Source organism: Bombus pascuorum, chromosome 9 (genome assembly GCF_905332965.1).
Source record: "Bombus pascuorum chromosome 9, iyBomPasc1.1, whole genome shotgun sequence".
NCBI lineage: Eukaryota > Metazoa > Arthropoda > Insecta > Hymenoptera > Apidae > Bombus > Bombus pascuorum.
In genome coordinates, this window is record NC_083496.1 from 7,659,956 (window position 1) to 7,681,404 (window position 21,449).

At 34.1% G+C, this 21,449-nt stretch overlaps 3 protein-coding genes across 5 annotated transcripts in view; 1 reads left to right on the top strand and 2 right to left on the bottom strand.

Moving 5' to 3' along the window:
• LOC132910634 (tyramine receptor 1-like) overlaps positions 1 to 8,159 on the bottom strand; it is a 99,297-nt gene extending 91,138 nt beyond the window's left edge. For both annotated transcript variants that reach the window (XM_060966434.1, XM_060966432.1), the window contains exon 1: positions 7,493 to 8,159. The gene's annotated coding sequence lies outside the window, so the exon portion shown is untranslated. The remainder of the gene's footprint in view (positions 1 to 7,492) is intronic.
• A 3,872-nt stretch (positions 8,160 to 12,031) lies between these two features.
• Positions 12,032 to 19,462, bottom strand: LOC132910637 (chondroitin proteoglycan-2-like). Of its 2 annotated transcripts, none has more exons than XM_060966438.1 (2): positions 19,329 to 19,462; positions 12,032 to 12,764 (listed from the first exon to the last, which is right to left on the bottom strand). In XM_060966438.1, the coding sequence occupies exon 2, from the start codon at positions 12,760 to 12,762 to the stop codon at positions 12,280 to 12,282; it is 483 nt and encodes a 160-aa protein (XP_060822421.1). In that variant the 5' UTR covers positions 12,763 to 12,764; positions 19,329 to 19,462; the 3' UTR covers positions 12,032 to 12,279. The 2 variants fall into 2 exon arrangements, with proteins under 2 accessions (XP_060822421.1, XP_060822420.1); XM_060966437.1 differs by lacking the exon at positions 19,329 to 19,462 and adding an exon at positions 13,543 to 13,705.
• Positions 19,463 to 19,719: 257 nt separating this feature from the next.
• On the top strand, positions 19,720 to 20,528 carry LOC132910639 (peritrophin-1-like). Its single transcript, XM_060966443.1, has 2 exons — positions 19,720 to 19,873; positions 20,042 to 20,528. The coding sequence occupies exons 1-2, from the start codon at positions 19,867 to 19,869 to the stop codon at positions 20,359 to 20,361; spliced, it is 327 nt and encodes a 108-aa protein (XP_060822426.1). The 5' UTR covers positions 19,720 to 19,866; the 3' UTR covers positions 20,362 to 20,528.
• The last annotated feature ends 921 nt before the right edge of the window (positions 20,529 to 21,449 follow it).

Consider the following 21,449-nt stretch of genomic DNA (forward strand, 5'->3'; position numbering starts at 1 on the left):
ATGTAGGTTGATCCGAAGAGTAGAGGTGAAGGAATAATTTCGGAAACTTTTAGTCGCATGATCTATCGACATAAGCGCTTGAATAAATTTTGTTTAATCACGTTTACACTTTATCGGAAAACAAATGGAATTAATTGGAAATCAGAATGTTAAACATCGACGTTCTGCTGCTGCGTGCTCCCTCTTCGGGTGGTTTTAATTAGTTATTAATCTGTAAATGAAACTAGCGCGAGCATTATTAAAACTTCACTCGGAATCGCATTCAATTTTAATTTACAGATGCAGATTGAATTTCAACAAATGTCTCCCGATAACACGAATTACGATTTACTTCCCAGTTACCTGAAATTAAGGAATTAAGTTAGCAGATATAGAAACATTGAACATCGATTTTCCAAAAGGCACGAACGATTAGTTGGTTAAGTTAAGATTAGTCACGTGTGAAAAGTATTCGTCGCGAATTGAATTCACAGTAACGTGGTTAAACAGAATTCAAGTACGCGAATTTCCGACTGTGTTTCAATAAAATGGATCGATATCACGCCGCGAACGTTCTTTTTCGTAAAAATCTAAAGAAAGAAGTACCCTTGTACCATTTTATCTCGCACGAAAATAAATTCTTGTCTCGAGTTATCGCGCGAGAGTAATTAATATGATACGAGTTTACTTTAGCGAAAATATAATGAGCTAATTCAAAATATTAAAGTTATGACATAAACGTAAAAATGTTTAAAGGTGTAACGATAATAATACTTAGTTCAAGAACTCGTTAAAAAATTTCATTTTAAAAATGCAAGTATCGCGAGACCGGCTGTTTCAATATACTTCCCTTAGGACTGCACATCCGCATTCTAGCGTCGGATACATTGTTCGTATTTTTTCTAGTATTCCCTTTTTAATAGCTGTTTTAATACTCACGTTAATGTAGAATATTAAATACTAATTGAAAAGAGAAAGAAGAAAATTATAAAAACTAAAAAAGTAAAACAGCGCTTGTTGCATGACTTCTTTTATTCTTGGCAATTAAATTGGCAATTGAAAAATTTATAATAAAATCTTCTTTGTAAAAAGAGAAAAGATCAGGTGAATTTAAAGGTTGTGATTGATATTGAACTTAAAAATATTAATGTTACTGTAATTATTAATCGCGAATAGATATGTTACTCATACGTTTCTACGAAATAAATACAAAGCATTTTATCAGACTAATGTTAAACTATTATATCACAGAAAAATATTATTATTTATTGCTTGTTATCTATTACTTATTATTTATTACATTGCTGGTTATTACGTTTTCTAATAGTTTGGAAAATTGTGTACATATTTATAATCGATTCTTTGTTTCTTTCTTACTGAAGCATGCAACTGATTATGTCGTACGCGAAATCGATGCACGATTTTACTCGAATAATAATCGAACAATGATACCACATTGTTACACTGAATTGCTCTTTATGCGTTCTGCTTAATCAACGTTGCAGCTTTATGAATCGCTCAATTAAACATCTTCGCATTATTTTCCGAATGTACAATTCTGATGTAGCTATCCCTGATGATGTACAATAGTTAGCATTTAGATTTATTGTTCTCTAAAGTTACTCAAATTAATTCAACTTTCGATATAGCGATGTGTAATAAAAAACTACAATAAAATTATTTGAAAGTGTAATAAAAGAGGATGACACGAAGAAGATGATTTACATGTATAATACATAACGTCATTAATAAGATTACTCTTGCGTTCACGAAAGAAAATATTAAGCAGTGTAAAGAGGCATTTTGTAAGAAAAATATTTAAGGAAATATAATGTAGAAATTTATGGAAAAAATATTAATCGTTATAACCCTGTTCAAACTGTTATATACCCTATAACTGAGACTGTTATACTTTTAATAAAATGCTTATATGGAGATAATATATGTTAATTTACAATAAGAAACTGTAATCAGAATTTTAATATCATCAACGATATTTATTAACTTACGGTGAATCTATTCTACCCCTCATATCAATATTGAAATAATTAACATTAAAATTAATACCAAAATAGTAGACCAACTAGTAGTCATTATAGTTTCATGGAGGAAACAAGTAAAACCGTAATTAATGAAATTCTATAATTGAAGTTGAGCAATCCCTAATTTGTTCCACTAAGAAACAGCATTAAAGTACCTACAAGGATGGAAGAAAAAAGAGAAGAACGAAAGTTGGAGAGAAAAGAAACTGTTCAAGTCGAATAATTATTAGTTATACAGCTTTTTCCGTGGTTCATACAACAACTTCCTCATTACGTTATCGATAAGTTACATAGATTTCGCAAACTTTCAAGAAAATAGAAAAAGTTATTTGTTCGCGTTGCACCTCTACCATAAGTGTTTAGACGAATGTAATTATTACATACGCATTAAAGTGCAGTTAACGTTGCTCTCCGAAAGTTCCTATACTGTTCCTGGTGTACAACGATAATTATTTTCGTCCGCGGAACGCGCAACTTCCGCGCACTTCGATAGAAAGAAAACGTAAAAGACAAAGAAGAAAAAAGAATAATAACCCGCGATCCTTTACCCTTTTGTCTCTACGGATGAAATATGTCACGACGTAATATCGTTTAGACGACACTGTTGAGTGCTATAAATAGATTACAGGTGTTTCTGCAGTTTCATATTTTTACCGACATAAGTGAATATGGAACTTAAATAGAGATTTGTTGCATCAACTTATTATAGGTAAACCATGGATTTCGTGTAAATTCAAATTCTAATGGAGGTTAAATAGAAAAATGTTTCGATGGAAAAGGAAGGTGGCAATATTTTTATAGCCACTGTAGAACTTTAAGATATTTGAGATCATTTCTTGACGGATCAGCCACTTCCTGAATGACAAATCTTGTGGGTCACCTATAATCATACAGCACATTTTACTGGATCGCCCTAGATTTTCATCCAAAAGAAATTATTGCAACATTAAAGTCGACACGAATGATTTTGAAAAGATTCATAATGCGGTAGACTTTTTTAAAACGGACGAACCTACTCGATTCCATGTAATTGAGTATCGCTTAATCTCGTAAACATATTATTACGATCATTAATGATTTTATTGTTAATGGACCGCTTTGAAATAAACTCATAAATGAATAAATATCCCTCGAAGGTAGAACACACTGAGGCTCAAAAGTCAGATTATTCTTCAGGTATGTCTCCGATTCTTCTTTTAAGCAGAAATTGCTTGGCTGTCTCCACGCGCGCACGCTAACAAACGATTCAGAAATGGACAGATCGTCAATTTCACGTTACAATGTACGGCATTTTGGATGCCGAAATTACCGGTATTACGTACTTTACATTATTTCTATTCGAAAACGAAGTTTTTTAACAATTTTGTAAGAACGCTATTTCCGTAATCAATCGAAAAGTCAAGTTTGCAGCGGGGATTACTACAACGAGATTGCGTGTTGAAACTTTCAATTCTAAAGGTGAATATCTCCATTTCTAAGCTAGACTCCCTAAAAATCGAATCACGTATAGGTAACATACTGAGTAACGTATCGTTAAAATTTCGTAGAAATCGTAACAAAGTCGATCTACGCTACAAATACCTTAAGTATACAGTTTAGTACAGATATTTCCCATAATATTAATTTATTACCTATTGGTCCTACAAACTTGTAGTAACTAGCTTAATTAGCAAACGCTGCTTCTAACCACTAATTTGCATCTGTTCGTACACTTTAGCAGAATTCATATATTTTTCCAATAAATTGATCAACGTATTCGAATAATTATACGCGTTATATCGCGACTTAATAAAAAGACCCACGAGTAGTATTATACATTTGTAGAGTGGATTCATAAGTACGAAATTACGAGATACGTTCACCCGAAGATGTCAAATTTTGCGAATCTCTCTCGTAGTCGCTAACAGTAACTATGTATTTATGGGGAATTTAACGAGGCAATTCGGAAGCGTGGTTTCCTGGCGGAACGCCAGTGGCACTTGCCTGAAATCACGCTTATAGAAGAAATCCCCGCTGTTATCAAGATGTAGTAATATCATTTGAACAGTGGACACATTTCCTTGGTAAGATTGCGTCCCAAGCACGAGAAATCCTCCGCTTTTTCGCCGCGTTTGGCTTCGCCGGCGGATTTTTCGGCGAAAGGAAACGCGCGGTCGTTGTCGTTACTAACGATACACGGGTAATGGGTGATTTCCCGCAATATCGTAATTTTTTCTCACCCATGACCGCAATCGCAAGCACAGCGATTTTAGTTATGTTCGGATCGCCAATTTCGCTCTCGAATTTCAGTGAATTTTCATTGGCTTCCATTTCCTTCGATGGGTGTATAAATTGGCATTCGAACGATTTTTTCGATGATCGCTGTAAAGTATCAGAGGGTTTCCGCGTTTGAACGCAAGACGAGGTTAATTATAAATTAAGAGATGTGGCTGATAGCAAAATTTTTCGACCGAAATAACGAAGAATAATTAATAATAAGAGATTTTGTTTTCTGTCTTGATAATTTTTTATAGTGTACAGCGAGTCACCAAAAGTACTCGTATCTTTTCAATTATCGAATTCAAATGATTAATATTCTCCAACGATATACAATTATCGAAGAATTTTAAAATGAAACTTTTCTTTTATTTGTAGAACAGATTTTTTATTATCGTAATATATTTCCCTGGTGATAGGTTACTTAATATATCAAGCAACAAGTGAATTCGGTTGTAGCATGTGTCACTGATCTGGAAATTTCCTTCATGTTGCAGGAGCAAAACCCCATGATTAAGGCAGTGATTTATTATATAAGTATCAAGATGCCAGGTCCCAAGAGTGTAGAATAGCTTGTTTGAGTGGAAGATTTAGCTTGCTGTTATACATTGTCTTAAAAGCTGTCCAAGTTCGAGACCTTCGGCTTATAGAAGGTTTTTAATTGATAGTAAATTATCTTCATGAAACAAATATTACATTATAATTTATAAATTTCCTTCGTATTTTCATTTCAGCTTGACAATTTTAGTTATTTCCAGATTTTGCATTTCTCTTTAGATATGTTTTATATCCTCGAAAGTACCAACATCTTAATATCCTCTGTCTTTCGAGACAAAATTCCTCTTCCATTTTAATCTTCATTTTGCCGGTTTTATATTTCTATCACTTAGAAATACAAAACTCGTCGTCTATGTTTCGTTCGGCTACGATCCTCGAATTCGTTATACCTCGATTTCATGTTTCTTTCAACTGACAAAATCAAAGATCTTTAAGTTTTAAGAAAATCTTCGATACTGTACTAAGTGAATTCACTATAATATAGCGAGGTGCGAAGTCACCAATATCAATAGCGATTCCAACATTTCACTCGAACGTGAGAAATTTTCTAATGGTAGAAAAATATGATTTGATCCAAATCGATCCAGACGTAAAAGTGTCGCACAAGTAAATATTTAATTTGTAATGAGTTCATACACCTTTCCGGCTTCAGGAATTGTATTCGCTCGGGAAGTTTCAAATCAGTAAATTATTGAATTCGACAAATTACTGAAAACGGAATTCCTATATGCCAAATTCCATCACTTTATTGATTTTATCGGCATATTGGAAATATTTCGGAGAGACCTCGCGAACTTGTGCACGCATGTATCGAATACACGCTGTGTATGCAACGTAATGACAATAATAATTACGCGCGTAATGCGTCAAATTCGTACTATAAATTATATTAAAATTCAACAAGTATTTAAATTTACACTAGAACTGAAAAATGCAACATGCGGCATACAATGCATTATACTTTAAGCGGCAAACCATCGCTAACTACGTATTAAATTTTATCCGATACATTTGCAATTTGTGAGAAAAATAATTTCTTAAAAAGTAATCTTGAGGAAAGGGAATTAAAAATCTCAAGATTTTAGAGCAGCCGTCAAAGAGAATAATAAATACAGAATCATTGTAAAATATTGATCATTGGAGAAAAATATGACAAGTATATATTTGCTGGATGATAAGTAATAATGTTCTGTAAATTCTAAGAGTCAGTACCTTCTTATATCTATGTTTGATAGACATGATTCGCTTATCCACATCAAACAATTTAGTTGAATCACATCCATGAATGAAACATGTACGTATGCGTGTAAATTCAGACAATATGGAACATGTTGGGAATATTTAAAAATATATTGACAATATATGTACATATGTATGTCATGCTTTACACATGCGAATGCTGTAATCAACTGGACGGTAGACACTTTTTACGCAAAGGGAGAATAAAATTTTGCGCCTCATACGCTATGATCTTGGATTGATATTAATCTTTTATCGTAATGCGATGTTCTTCTTTGGATTTCCTTTTAATTCGTGTACTTTCAGCTGGAAAGTGTTCAAGTTATACTAACTTACAAAATTCCATTTCACGCTAAAAATGAATTCAGATTCCATGTTGACCCATTACACTTAATTTCTCTCAATGAAATACGACGTGTGATTTTTTTTTAATATGTTCAGAAGTTAAAATTTTTGCGCGTAAATTGTCACGGTTATCGGTTTCCTTGGCGTGGCTGAAAATAAATTCGGAAAGGAATTAAAGATATGGAGGTAGTAACACTCGCTGCGCCTACGCAACATTCATCATTTAAATCGAACGATCGGGGCCATTAAAAAATGCTTACACAGCCCTCGGTGTCGCAGTAGAAAAAAGATATTTAGAGTCAGAGAGGTAAAAAAAATTTCGCCTGTTACAGAACTATGCATTGCCTCGTTCACGATGACTCTTATTCGCATATCGTCAATAGCTTTCCTCGGAGAGACGAAAGATTCTGCAACTTAACTCGTAGTCTTGAATTTTATCTGTTGTATCCATTTGCCAACGTATCATAAACCCAAAATCCACCGATAACGCGTCTCATCGAAATCAAACGCAATTACGAAGAAATAGATGTCGATTCCTGGATAAATGCAAGTGCAACAAAGAGAAGTTCGATTCGGCACAGAAATCTCGTTGCCTTCTAAGTGAAACCGGCAAGTTTTTGAATCTCATCAATTAATTAAATGACTTAGTTATGCCAGCTGTCGTAACCCGTAGACGACGCTGAACGAACATCTGTACAATACCGAGATGTAACGAACACTCGAAACGTATCGCGCCTTCGAGTGTAGAGATTAAAAGGTATCGATCGCGGATTTACTACACTGGGTTCTCGCTTTGCCTACCGATTCTGTGTATTGCACACTTCTGACAACAATACCGGCATAATACATCATCAGGCCGACCTTTTTCCCTCCAAAGTGGCAGCGACCGTGAAACAAAAATACCTCACGCTACGAGAACAGAAGCAGCTCGTACGATTGCAACGTTCTTGAAAATTCATTCTCCTGAACCAGAGCACGTCCATCCGCGCCGCGCACGGAAAAAGAAAGGGCCCGGTCTTCCTTTGATCTTATTCACGAATTTCTACCTCCAACCCCCGACCACATGTACCTACCTAATTTACGCTCCTCTGTTCCACCGCGTTACCAGTCTCTCTCCACGTCTCTGATTCTTTATACGTACACCCGAACATGTTAGGTAGATAGGTCGAAACGAGAAACAGTCAGTCAGCTAATCTTCGAGAAATCTTCCGCCACCCGCGAACAGTTTCCAATCGGGAACTTCGATCGACAATTACGTTCGAATGCTTTACCGCGTTTATATTTAACTATCGGATTTGTTAGGACGTTACAAATTTGAAGCAACGAATTTTCGATAGAACCGTAGGTGTAACATCATTGAAGCGTACGATTGACATTTCTCACCGATCGTTTTGCTCACGGGCCTCGAATTGGACTTTCCTTTTTTCGTCAACTTTAATTCTACATTTGTCGATTGGTTCATATTATCGTAACTTATCTACTTAGGTTCCAATGTGTCGATTTTATTTGCCAATCGTTTATCACAGTCTGATACTTCTTCGTTCAAATTCACACACTCCACGAACCATCAAAATTTCCATGCATATCACTGTTGATATCAATCTCGTTAGGTTTGTCTCGTATGTTTCAAGACTGAACCGCGAGATACATCAACAAGTTCGAGATCGTCACGGAGAGAACGGAGTGCCCATCCAGCCGAAGGGATGCACGACACGCTGCAGCCGTGTTTTCGGCACGGCGATCGCGCGCGTACTGAAAATCCCAGTAACCACCCCCATCGACCCTCTCCCTCGCCAACCGCCCCCGTTCTAATACAGACACGCGGCGTGAACGTGTGCACACGATCGCACGGCTGTGTACGTTACGCGCGTAGAATGTGCATCCGGTGCATATTTGCGCTCGAACGACTCCAAGTTCCCCGAAATTGTCAGCTTATCGGTTCGCAAGTCGCCCTTCTCAAGGGTGATAATGGTCCAGATACACGATTATTAGCCCATTTGAAAAGATATGGAGTCGTAGCAAGATCGAATCTGGGTGAGGAGAAAAGATCGGAAAGTGGTGCAAGAGGCGACAGCCATTTCGATGGCTTGCGGTGAATGTGGCGGGACATGGCGTAACGCATGCACGTTTCCGTGAATTAAATACCGTCGATGTTGCGGAAAGTAATTGTTATTGAGATGTTCCAGTAGAGATAGATTCAACAGTACTATCGTTTCGGTCCATCTGCTACCATGCGAACACGGCTTATCCTTGCTTTCTCTTTGTTTCTCATCCTCAACCTGTGTCATCAATGCTGTTGTTTGGATACGCGGTAGTCCTTTATTCTTCCTCTGTTCCTCTCGATTCATTTTCAATTTGAAGGGTCTCTCAGCATCATAGCCTTTTTTAGGGACATGTCTTGCGCAGATAGTGCAGTGGGGTACAGATAGGCAAGTTTTTCGTAATTTTATAAATACCCATAGGCCCGTGGCTTCGAAGCTCTTTTGTAAAGTTCTTTTTTATTATTATTATTATTATTTAATTTGTACTTTACAATTTATCCAGCTGGAGATTTGGTAATTTTTTCTAACTTAATTGCTAAATAACATGTGGATGGCTACCCTCAGCGGAATATCATCTTCGAGTTTGACTATTTTATTTCTTTAGTGACGTCAGTGGGGTGTTTTCTTTTTAGTCTTCTTTCTATGAGAGTTTTGCCTGCTTCAACAGCCAGCTGGTTTGGGCGTATTGCCGTTCTTTCCTTGTATTTTCCTGCGTACCTGCCGATTTCTTCTTTGACCGTTGGTATTTTTAAGTCTTTGCGTATATCCTCGTTTCTGACATACCATGGGACATTGACTATTGATCTCAGTATCTTCGATTGTTGCGACTCTAGTTTATTTATGTGGCTCATTACTGCTGTCCCCCATACCGGTATTCCGTACGTCCAAATTGGTTTTATTATCGTTTTGTAGATTTTTAGTTTATCTTCTATGCTGAGTTTAGAGTTTCGACTAGTTAGCCAGTACATCTGTCTATAATTGATTTAGTATGTTGTTTCCATGTAAGTTGTGTGTCTAAGTGGAGTCCTAGGTATTTAACTTGGCTCGTTTGTGTTATGTGCGTGCCATTCGATTGGATATTTGGTGGTTTCCATTTTCTTAGTGTAAATGTAATATGGTTGCATTTACTTTTGTAAAGTAACGCTGCCAGCGTGCAGATCTGAACTATTGTACTCGTGTACTTATATAGAAATACTTACGTTTTGTACGTAATTAATTTCACGTAACGTTATGGGCGGCATATCTAAATTTGTACAATTTGCACAATTTTCAATGATTGTTTTGTGTTCCATTATGTTTTCTATTACGTCGTGTTATGTTATTTGTTTATTTCGTTTGAATTCAAGAATTTCGTTGTACTGTTATGGAAAAGTCGGAAGATGTTCAAGCGTGTTTTTTGATCGTACGTGATGAAATCCAATATTGGAAAAAGCATTCGTTCCGTGACAAATCAATGGGTATTGATCTTCTTTCGGCGGTTGCTAACAATCTGATAGTTTTGAAGTATGATACTCAGAGGATACGTTGCTCTGAGTGTAGTTTCAATATACAACTTCCATGCAGAAGTTTTTAAAATATTTAACGCATCTCATCGATGATATTTTACGTTACATTCAATTCGTTTGTTGCTCAACTTGCTAGCGAAATTTATTTAAACGCTCTTTTTAAATTTAATGCTCACATTTGTTTACAAGGCATTTGGAACCCCATGCGAGATTTATTCCAGCTACGCAGGTGTCTATCTTATTTAATGTTAAAAAGTATTTCTTGCGATAGTTACGCCGGATGAACATTCCATCAAAGATTTTCCAAGTATCTTAAATAATTCGCGGAATTTAGTTCGCGTACGTTTAAACACAATTAAAATGATATGAAAAAATATCGATTGGTCGAGAAGAATTTGCTGAGCAAAATTTCCTTTCTAAGATGAATTAGTCTGTATTAACTAAGAATTTTCTACCTAGTTCTTTAATTACCTTCATAAAAATATGAATTTGCATAAATATCAAGTGTATTAAAAATATCGACTTCACTGTATACATACGAAAATAATTACGCCTCTAAAATTTCGCATTTAGCATCGCTACAGCGACAATGGTTTCAATTTGATCGACCGAGATCCCTCTCGTTTACGCTGTACATACGCTGACTTCTTTCATTTTTAAACTGAGAGAGATACAAAACAAGTGCACAATGAATCATTTATTACCATGCATTCGAGTCATATTTCCTACACAAGATTGTCGTAACGCTCGAGAAAAGTCTGATGTTTTTTGAACTTTCACAAGCGTGGAAATTGCCGAAGAAAACGAACGAAAGTTATACTGATGTTTTCGATTGCCCGGGAAAGTTTTAAACGACTTGCATTCCGTGAAACGTAAGCCGAACTTTTGGGACGCTTAATGGTTCCACAGAATATTTCACGGATCCCTTTCTCTTTACTTTGCCAGTGATTACACTTTGCATCGAAATGATCCGCGACAGAAACGTTGAACTGTCCTAAACGTAAATTCTATCCAATTTCAATTAATGAGGAGAACGTTGGCCTCGATGTACTTACTTTTCTTTCTGTCAAATTAACTTGAGTTAATTGGATGATAAGTCTTCTAACAAATGTTTACTCCGAATAGGAGAAATATGTATTCTCCTGTTCTTTCTCGGCGCAGATACAGTGCGAACGTTATATAACTGATGGATTTTCGTTATCAATAACTTTTAGATAAAATAGAAAAGAACAATCTTTTCAATACAAATCAGTTATTGTTAATGCTTGCACGGAACGTGTCGAGTCCTCTCAATCGTATCTGTCATTACATTTTCGCGAAGGACATGTTTGCTTCTCGAACAGTATCGTTAAGCTGCTCGATCGTACTTGGTTTAGTGATATACACTTTACTTTTAAGAAAATTTCAAGAGGAAGATCCGGTGCGATTAAAATCAGGTGATCTAAGTGGCCAGGTGATGTCACCAATGTAACTTGCGCAAAATCATCATTATCGATGAATTAGTTTGATAAAGAGTCGTTACGTACTGTCGTCAAGTCGCCGGCGATTCATCGGAGTATATCAATTCGTATGCTTTTGGTCGTCGAGTTTAATAATAGTTTCTGATCGCCAGCGATTTGTCCACGATGCATAACGACACAAAATGTTTTAACAATTTTTTCTCAGTCCTGAAATACGTAACTCTCCGTAATTATTTTGCCACGCGTCCATAAAACATTTGTCAAAGCGGAACAAAAAGCGTCGTTCCATAATGGCGAAACTTTGAAATTAGTCAGTTACACATCGTGCAGCCTATATAAAGAACTTTCCCTTTTATCGAAAGCATAAGAACTTTCATTTGTGAGATAAGAACTTGTTATTCTACTATTAAAAATGGTTGTTTATACTATTTACGTTATTGAAGACTTGCATGATTACGTTGATAAAAATACAATCTCACTTAACGATAATTCGAAACGTGTCACAAATACGTGTAATTTTTAAGTATTTATATAATATTTGTACTCGTGATACGAAAGGTTTGATTAAACGATAATATATATATTTAAATAAATTGGAAACGGTATAGGCTTATAATAAGTTAATTATATTTGATACATGATATCGATAACTATAATACATAATAACGTGCAATAGCTCAGAACATGTGTACAGAATTTTGAGATGAGACAATTTTAGACAAAAAGAGTGATCTTGAAATATCCCGTATAAATAATAACAATATATTATTTTATAAATATATATTGTATATATTTTATACAGTAAAGTCCGAGATACCTTCAAACTTCTGATTATTTACTTATAAATAGGTAATTAATCAGATTCTTCACTGGATTCGCTGGATTCGCTGGATTCGCTGGATTCGCTAGATGCTGCACAAGGTTTTGTATTGGGTATTTTGATAACATCTTCGTCGATTTCTTCGCTAATTTCTTCGTTGAGTTCTTTGCTGGGTTCTTTGCTGGGTTCTTCGTCGGTTTTTTCGCTGGATTCTTCGCTGGGTTCTTCGACAATTACTTCATTGGATTCTTCGCTGGCTGTTGTGGTGAGCTCTGTACTGGATGGAGGATCAACAGAACACGTTACATTGTCTGCCCAATCGCAAACTCGTAATTCGGGGTTAAAGAGAAGTCCGGCAGAGCAATTCATTAAGTATGCTACGCCACCGTCGCAGGAATAATACGATGCGCAGTCATCTGGATTCGGAATTAAGATAACATCATCTTGATTAGATGGACATTCTGGAGTGGCAGAAACAAAGGCCAGAAAGACCGTAGCGAGGACTACCGCAAACATTGCTGAAAAATTTACCAACCGATATCGCTTAATATTGTATCCTGCAACTTATTAATATTTTACTTATAATTCTCAATGAGAACTGATTGTAAAATTTCATCCAAATAAAAAAAAAACTTATTAATATTACATTCAATTGAGAGTATTGAAACCGCCTATTTCGAATATCTGTCTGTAGCGATAAGCCTTGGAAAATGAATTCACCTTTTTCCTAATAATTATAATTATTATTCCTAATACTACCTATATTTGGCAACATGTCTATCCTCTGCAAATAACGTGATATGTTTTCTGTTTATAAATTTTCATAAATAAAAATTTATAAATTCAATTCATTCTTTCTAAATTCAAAGTTAAATTATAGATCGGACCAATTGATGAATTTCTGAAGTTAGAACAATACACTCGTTTATACAGTTGACGACGTCATATGATGCAAATCACATTCCACGTCAGTTTAATGAGTATACTTCCATATTTTTTTTTTCTTTTTAAATATCTTATTAATACTTATTATATCGCAATATACTTAAAATTACTAATATTACTAATATATAATATACTTAAAATATTGCAACAGTTGTAAGTAACAGAAGAATCAAATGAATAAGAGATCGTTGGTAAATATTACCTACATGTACATAATGTACATATTTATACATATTTATATAATATATATTGTATGACGTAACATATGTATTTCCTATAATTAAAATTCTATATTTAATTGGAGAACGTACAAATTATAATTGAAATTTGTTAAATAGAAAAGAAATTTACTTTTCATCTTGGCTTCGTAAAGTATTCTTTCTCTAGTCGTAGTTTCTTCGTGTGGTGACAGAAGTGATATGATTCCCTGACTAATTGTAAGATTGTGTCTTCCCTTTATATATCCTCAAAACATTTTTTTAATAGGTTATCGATGCATGCTGCAATCGCTTATCGGCATCCTGTGATAAGTACATGATGGTGCGGTAATAGATATTCTACGAACGGCTAGAACATATACTATAGGCAAATATAAAATGTTTTGTTCTTTCTTTCTTTTTAATGTCATTACGTTTTATACGGCACTCGTAACTATACTATGTGTTACAGATTTATATTATATTAATAGATTAGATTTATATTATTCGATAATCGGTGATTTTCTGTTCTCCGATATCGATACAGCTGATACAATAGAAACAATAGTCTCCTTAGAAGGTAATTTTAATAGTGACTAATTCCCGGGAAATTACGACCCTTAAAATATGTTTACTGCTAAACGTATCTGAATCAATTCTAATTTTCACAGAATACATTGCAGCGAGACAAAATAGTATAAGCAGAATGTATTCGGTTTGATATAAAAATTAAAATCATGAACTTTATATCATCTGTTTCTATTGAACATTTTAAATTTGGTTTTCGATTCTCTGCTTCTGTATATAGATTTGAAAAAAGCTCCTGTAGTAGAACGATGCTTTCATACTGCATAAACCACAAACAATTACAAATTTCTATCTCTTGTGGTATGGGAAGATTTGAAAAGAAAATCAAATATTCATATTAAATATATAAATAATATAAAGTAAAGTAAAATTTCAGATCCTTATTTCTTAACATTCTGTATATACAATGGTAGTATAAGATGTGTTAATAATACAGCAGTTCTCGGATAAGAGAACACATTTTTCTCTAATTAAGTTTTTGCGATATCGGCTCTATCATTTCCTTCTGCCTCGCGTGAATTAAGTATGTGTCTCCCTTAACCGATCGATAACAAATGAAAACAATAATTCAAAGCACACGATAAATTCTTCTCGAATAGAAATCTTTGTGTTTAGAGTTCTTATTGGATGCTGGTAAAAATATTATTCGCGGATCGTGAAAGTTCCTTGAAAGTGGCAATTTCGTAAAATTCACTCGCGCTCGCCAGAGTTTTATTTCTTCTGTAACTAAGTTTCTCTTCTTTATTACCAAAAACATTGATTAGTAATGAAAAATTATAATTTGTAAGTTAAAAGTTTCACAAGAAGTTCCACTCGAAGAAGATTAGTCATATTCGATTGAAAGATCGATATATTAGAATATTAGTAAAAAAAATATTAATATTGGATTATGCAAGAGATCCTAGATATATTTTCAGCTATATTCTATGTAAGCATTTCATTCCAACAAATATAACGTTGTTTTAAAGGATTACCGAAGAATAAAAAAGTTCCAATCTCCGTTAGTGAATCATAAGTGGAGTATTCAAAATTATCGCGATCATCTATCATCAACCGATTACACAAGAGCCGATTGTCGCTTCTTTATCTTCTGTGTACTGTCAAATCAGTTTCTTGTTCGCAAGAAAAGCAAACATGCATTAAATAAAGATTAACAACTAATCACATACTTGCATAAACCATTATGTCTAAAAGCTATGATTATGAAATAAAAGTAGAACACTCTACTCGCTTGCCATTTTAACTGCACACAAGTTATTACTTGCAGAATAAAAAAATTGTGCAGAGAAGAATTAAATGGTTTCGAGGAAAGCACAATCCGATTACATCGGATTTGTAGATTATCATGTACAGGTCACATACATCTTTTCTAATGGAATCGCAATTTTTAATAAAGCAGCAGCGAAGCAGTACGTCATTTCCTACAAGAAAATATAAAACTATTTATGTCCAGTAAAAATCGTTGGCATAAAGGACGACACAAACATAAAAGCGCAAGTAACATCGCTTTTATCTCACGCGACAATTTACAAAAAATTTAACTACACCGAATTATACTTCCTCTCGAAATCATCCAATTTCTGGGCCATTATTTCATATAGCAAGTACTTTGTAATTATAGATTAAAATCGAACACCCTGTATAAGCATTTTGTGTACGCATCTTAAATTTGAGAAAGAATTTTTTCTCTGCTTATTACACGTGTAATATCACTATGTATTCTCTTCTAATATTTCCGTCGTTTCTCAATTAATTTAGTTTTCACAGTCAGCTGAATACAACGTTTACTTCGAATCTTAGAGATTTCTAGCGCCGCAAAAAATAAAAAAATAGTACTTAAATCAACTAGATACTAAACTTACGACAGAATTTTATTTCTCAGCGTTGAAAGCCGCCGAGTTTATTTGTTTCATTTTACTTTTCATGCAAACGTTCCGCCAGAAATGTGTCGGTACGTGCACAGACGTTAATTCGTGTTTCAATATTCGTCGGGAAAATGGAAAACCATGGAGAACGGTTTAAACTCCGCGGGATACGTATTCATAATGAAGATCGTACGACGATCCTACACAATTTCTCGCTGCACGTTACGTTGTTTCGCCAGTTTTTTGAGGAAAAGATGTTCCACAGTTTATAACGTAGCTGGGACAGATGTGGTCGCACGACTACATCGCGGAAAGACCAGTAAACCGAATTAGCGGCCACAAACTAAAAAAAGTTAGCTAAAACAAAATTGCAACACAAAATTATACGATTTGAGTTCACACAATTTCTATGCTCAAATCTTTTTCTCCGTTCTTTTGGTATCTAAAATAGCAAATAACACATAGCAGTTTACGATAAAATCCGAGTACTTTCCAGAGATAGTATATGTATTAGGTTGTCCGAAAAGTGTCTTTCTTTCGCAAACGTGTTTTTTACAACAGTACGCCTTCATATAAACGTGAAATCAAGTCTGTGAAACGTCTCAACAGAACAAAATGGATCGTACGGAATTCGACGAAATAATATAAAACGAAAAACGTTGTGCGTCTATTATTTCCTCATAAAACGAAAGAAACTTTTCGGACAACCTAATATTATAATGGTATCTCGATGCATGGCTGTTAGGTTTAAGTTCCATTATACGTCACTATTTATTGATTTCGTTTTATTTCCATGATATCGTATTGTCAGTTATGAATTAACAGAATAAATAAGGAAAATTAATGATTCGATGTACATATGATTTTTATATCCTTATTCGTTTTGCAACCCACACTAATCATGACCTTTACTTTTAGATGCATTTTTGAAACTTGCCACGTATAATCTATTTTTTAAAGAATAACGAATAAAATGCAAGATAGTTGCGATAGGTAATACAATTAATAAACAAAAGCAAGTCCCACGAACAATTTGTTTTCAATGCCGGAGAAAAAATCGATCAATTGTCCCTTGTTTCTTCATTTGTTGTTTATCTCTGTTATGTTTGATGTTTTCTATTCGCGTGGTTTATTTGCGTATAAATTATTTCACTAAGTATTTATATAGTAATGGAAAGTAGGTTAAAAATCGATTATGTTATAGAACAAAGTATGTAAAAGTTAAGTTCATCTTTTATAAAAACATGACACATCTTCCTTCTGATTTTAAACAGTCGATTTTCAAGTAGATAGAATTTTTAATGGACAAACATATCTCCTCGTCAAAATCGACGCCAAAGGTCTTTTTATGTTTGCTACGTTTGTGAAGATTAATTTCATCAACGTTTCTTTAACGTGTAATGTATTTTTGAAAGTTGTTTCCATTCAAAGTTCAGTATATTTCTAAAAGTTAGGTTCAACAGTTGCAAAATCGCGCTTATTCTTAGAGAGAAATTTTCCCGGGTAAAATTTGACGATTGAGAAAATTTTATATTTGATTAGTTTTTACGATTTTTACTTGCATGTTTATTTGAGAAATTCTAATATATATTGTGAAACTGAAACATTATATTATGAAGCATCATGCGGTTCCGAAAAACGTTTCCAATAACGATAACAGTAAAACTCGTAAAGATAAACTTTACCTGAGAGCATAGAAACACAGTTAAAAAGATTGATCAGTTAATTGCAATATTCTTTTTTTCTGGTATACCCGCTATATTATAATCAATGATTATGTAAAGAATTAATATAGCACTGTAAAATTAATATGCACACTTTTATTTTTCAGCATTTTAGCGATAGCTTTTGTATTAAAACTCATCAGAATATTGTTGCGATATCCAATCGTTAGAATAACAAAGTTGATTCCGTGAAATCTACTTTATGCTGTTTCCCATACAAAGTAGTCCAACTAGAAGTTAACTACCGAGGAAGTGCATTTCTTACAACTGATTTTACTCGCCAACCTCCCTCAACTTTCTCTGTTATTTTATGCGGCTCTAAAGTTGCTTATTTTAAGTCTTTTCGTGGCTTATTATTAAATCTTGTTTCACGTCTTCCTTTTTTCCTCTCAGCAACTTCATTTACTTTCTGTAATCTTGTCCCTTTGTTTTATTTAAATCATTCTTCTATTTTATTGCGTGCACGTGATTTTGTTCAACCTCCATAACTTCTTATTGTTTATAAACGTTAAGCCCACGATGAATATTTCATTATTTCATTTAGTCTTAAAACGCTATCGTTTCCTCGATGCAATCGTTTAACACTGGTTGGAACGAAAATTTGACGAGCGTTTCCATATCGAATTACTTTGAGCTTCCGATGATTAATGATATTGAAGTTTCCATTTTGTGCTATATGAATCGACCCTTTCAACGACATTATAAATTTGTAGATGACAAATGGCACAGAATGAACTTAAATATTTGTCAATTACTAAACCCTAAAGGATGATATTTCACCCTATGCAAATTTTGTATTACCTAATGTTATAACGTTTTGTATTATATATATAATATATAATAATATATAGTAATATACAGATATCATCACAATGTTACTTTCGACCAGTGCAAACAACTTTTCTACTTTCCTCTGTTATTGAATAATTATAAAACATTAAACACTATTTATTCGACTTTTATCTTAAAATACAGAAGATCCACTGGGATGAAATTTCATTCATAATAGTATTAATGCGACTTTCTAAAATGACTAGAACTTTTAAATTGTAGTATTAGATAATTCGTGACGTGTAATGGACCATTGACAATACTAGAGACGTACAAAATGAATTGCCATCACACTAAATATAGTAAGATAAAATATTACCATGATAAAAATATTCTACAAGCAAATTATAGGACGAAGGAGTAAGTATATGATTCCAGGAAAAAAGTAAAAGAAAGGCGATCTTTCATTAAATATCTTTTGCCTGTTGTCCCGTTTTTGAAAAAATCGAATTTGAAAATTTTTAGCGTATGTCAGATTAACTCTAGACTCACATGTTCTAAACTTATGTTCCCCAAAACGAGGATATGAACATATTCGCTAATGTTGATTTGATTTGACACCTAAGGTAATCTAATTTATAGATCTCTTCTATTCTCTGTCAGCAACGACAATTTATGCCACAAATGTCAAGCGAAAAAATCGTTTGATAAGTTTTGTTACTTGTCATTCGGAAATTCTGTTCTATCTTTTCTTTATTTTGTTCTACTTTTATATTTCATTTATAATTTATAATAGATAGTTTATTGTGCTCATAAGCGTATAATTTTACCCAATTATAAAATAGCAACAAAAGACACCTTCTAATTTTGGACAATTAAAGGCAATAGAAGTAATTATGTAAAAATGATTACAAAAAAGATCCTCCCTTTCAAGCAAAAATTTGATAAAATTTTAGATCAAAGTAATATATTAAGATCTTTATTTAACATACCTTTGAAAGCGGAATATTAATTGCTGTTTTGTTCGATATATTTGACGTTTATTTCTCCAAGTGTCGAAAATTACTTTCAAAGAAGAACGATTCCTTCGTTATATTATACTTGTATCTTTAGATCAAGAAAAGTGTGACGCCGGTCGACAACTTTGAACATTAAACTGTAAAAATTTAATACGTAAAGCATTTTGCGCTTCGGTATACAAACTAATACATTAATGTTACATTAGAATTACATATTAGCTCAATTAGAAGTGTAAATATTATGTTGATCTTCCTCTGACAAGAGAACGGTATGATTAGAAACTACATTAACAAGTAATGACTGTATGTTACGGCCACACCTACAAGTTCCAATTTTTGATTGTAGTGTTATCACGACACGTTAATATTAATAACCAATTATATGCTTGCTTTTTGATAGTCTATCATAAAAAATGCATAACTGACGGATATATAAAGAGAAAGGCAGGCCTGATCATCACAACGACAACAGTGTGGAAGATACTAGAACACAGAACTCTTCAAAGAAAAAATGAAAGGTAAGATAGTTTTGGTTTTAGTTTAATTTAGTTCACGTTAAGATCGATTTGACAAAGAGTAAATTTAGATTTGTTGCCAAATATCTTTTCCTCGTCGATATTTTTGACCTAATCTTAATGTAGTAAATTACTACGATAGTAATTAAAAGTGTTTCGTAATTATTTTAGCAATATTTGTGGTTACCGTTCTTTTGGTGGCGTTTGCTTTCGCTACTCCACCACCTGAATGTCCCGATGAAAGCGAAGAAGATGATGTTAGCTTGTTTCCGAATCCAGACGACTGCACAAGCTATTATACCTGCATTAGAGACCAACCTTTGTTGATGCAATGCCACCAAGGACTTGAATATAACCCGACATTAAGAATATGCGACTGGCCAAAGAAAAATGTAACCTGTAAACGTCGACCTTTAAGACCACCACATGCGCCACAGGTCCACCCATCCAAATCAGCACAACATGTTGATATCGGCCGCAAACCAGAATAAATAACAGTATAGATCCAGAGGGACACCGATCGGAATAATATGCAATCTTAATTTGTTCGAACAGTATAGCATGTGGAATATGAAAATATTAACGCACAGTAATGTAAACAATATAATGTAGATTGATAATGTGGCAATTATAGGCAATAAAAAAGCATACTAATTAACCAATATTTCTTTAATTGTAATTTGATTAAACTTAACGTGACAGTTACATATGGCAATTTGACTACATTGCTTATTACGTGATTGTAGAAGTGTCAATAGAACCGAAAATGGACTGATGATACAGATATGCAAGTTTTATAAGGTGTAGAAAAAGATTCGTGGAACGAACTCTTTTCTCTCATATAGCCAACGCTGCGACTATTTCTTCGATTTGGACGTCTAAGTTACAATAAGAACATCTAAGTTATAGCCGTATCTATCGTCAATAATCGTCAGTCAGTTCAAATTTCATATCTATATGACTCGCGAATCTTCTTGTGGACCAGTTTCTGGACCTCGTACGCAGTGACAATTTTATGCGCTTCTTATTAGCCGATGTCATAAATGCTCTTCATCATGACAACGCTCCGCCGCCACACATCGCTCAATGTTTGCCAGTTTCTTGCACGTTTTAATGTTACAATCATTGATTATCCGCCCTACCTTCCGGATTCCGCTCCGTGCAACAGTTTATTATACCCCGCAGTTGAAAATATCATGCAGGGACAGTATTTTGGGGATTCAAAACGATACAAACAGGAAGCAACGTGGATGTTAAAGCCCACTTAAAACAGGGAAACGCAACACTGTTTTACGCAATGGAGAGGACACTGGATTAAGTGCTACAGAGTAATACATTGAAGCTGATAATATAGATGTTGACGAAGTTTCCAACAAATTATTTTTATTAGTTTCCACGAACTTTCTTTCCGCACCTCGTACATTCCCAATACCTTTTCAATACCTCTTCTAATGTAGTTTACACAATTAGATTAACATGTAGCCTACAATCACTTAATTTAAACTTGAGTAGTGTGAATAATCCCTCCATGATTTCTTAAGCAGAGATTTCTTTTATTAATGGATAAACCACTTGATAT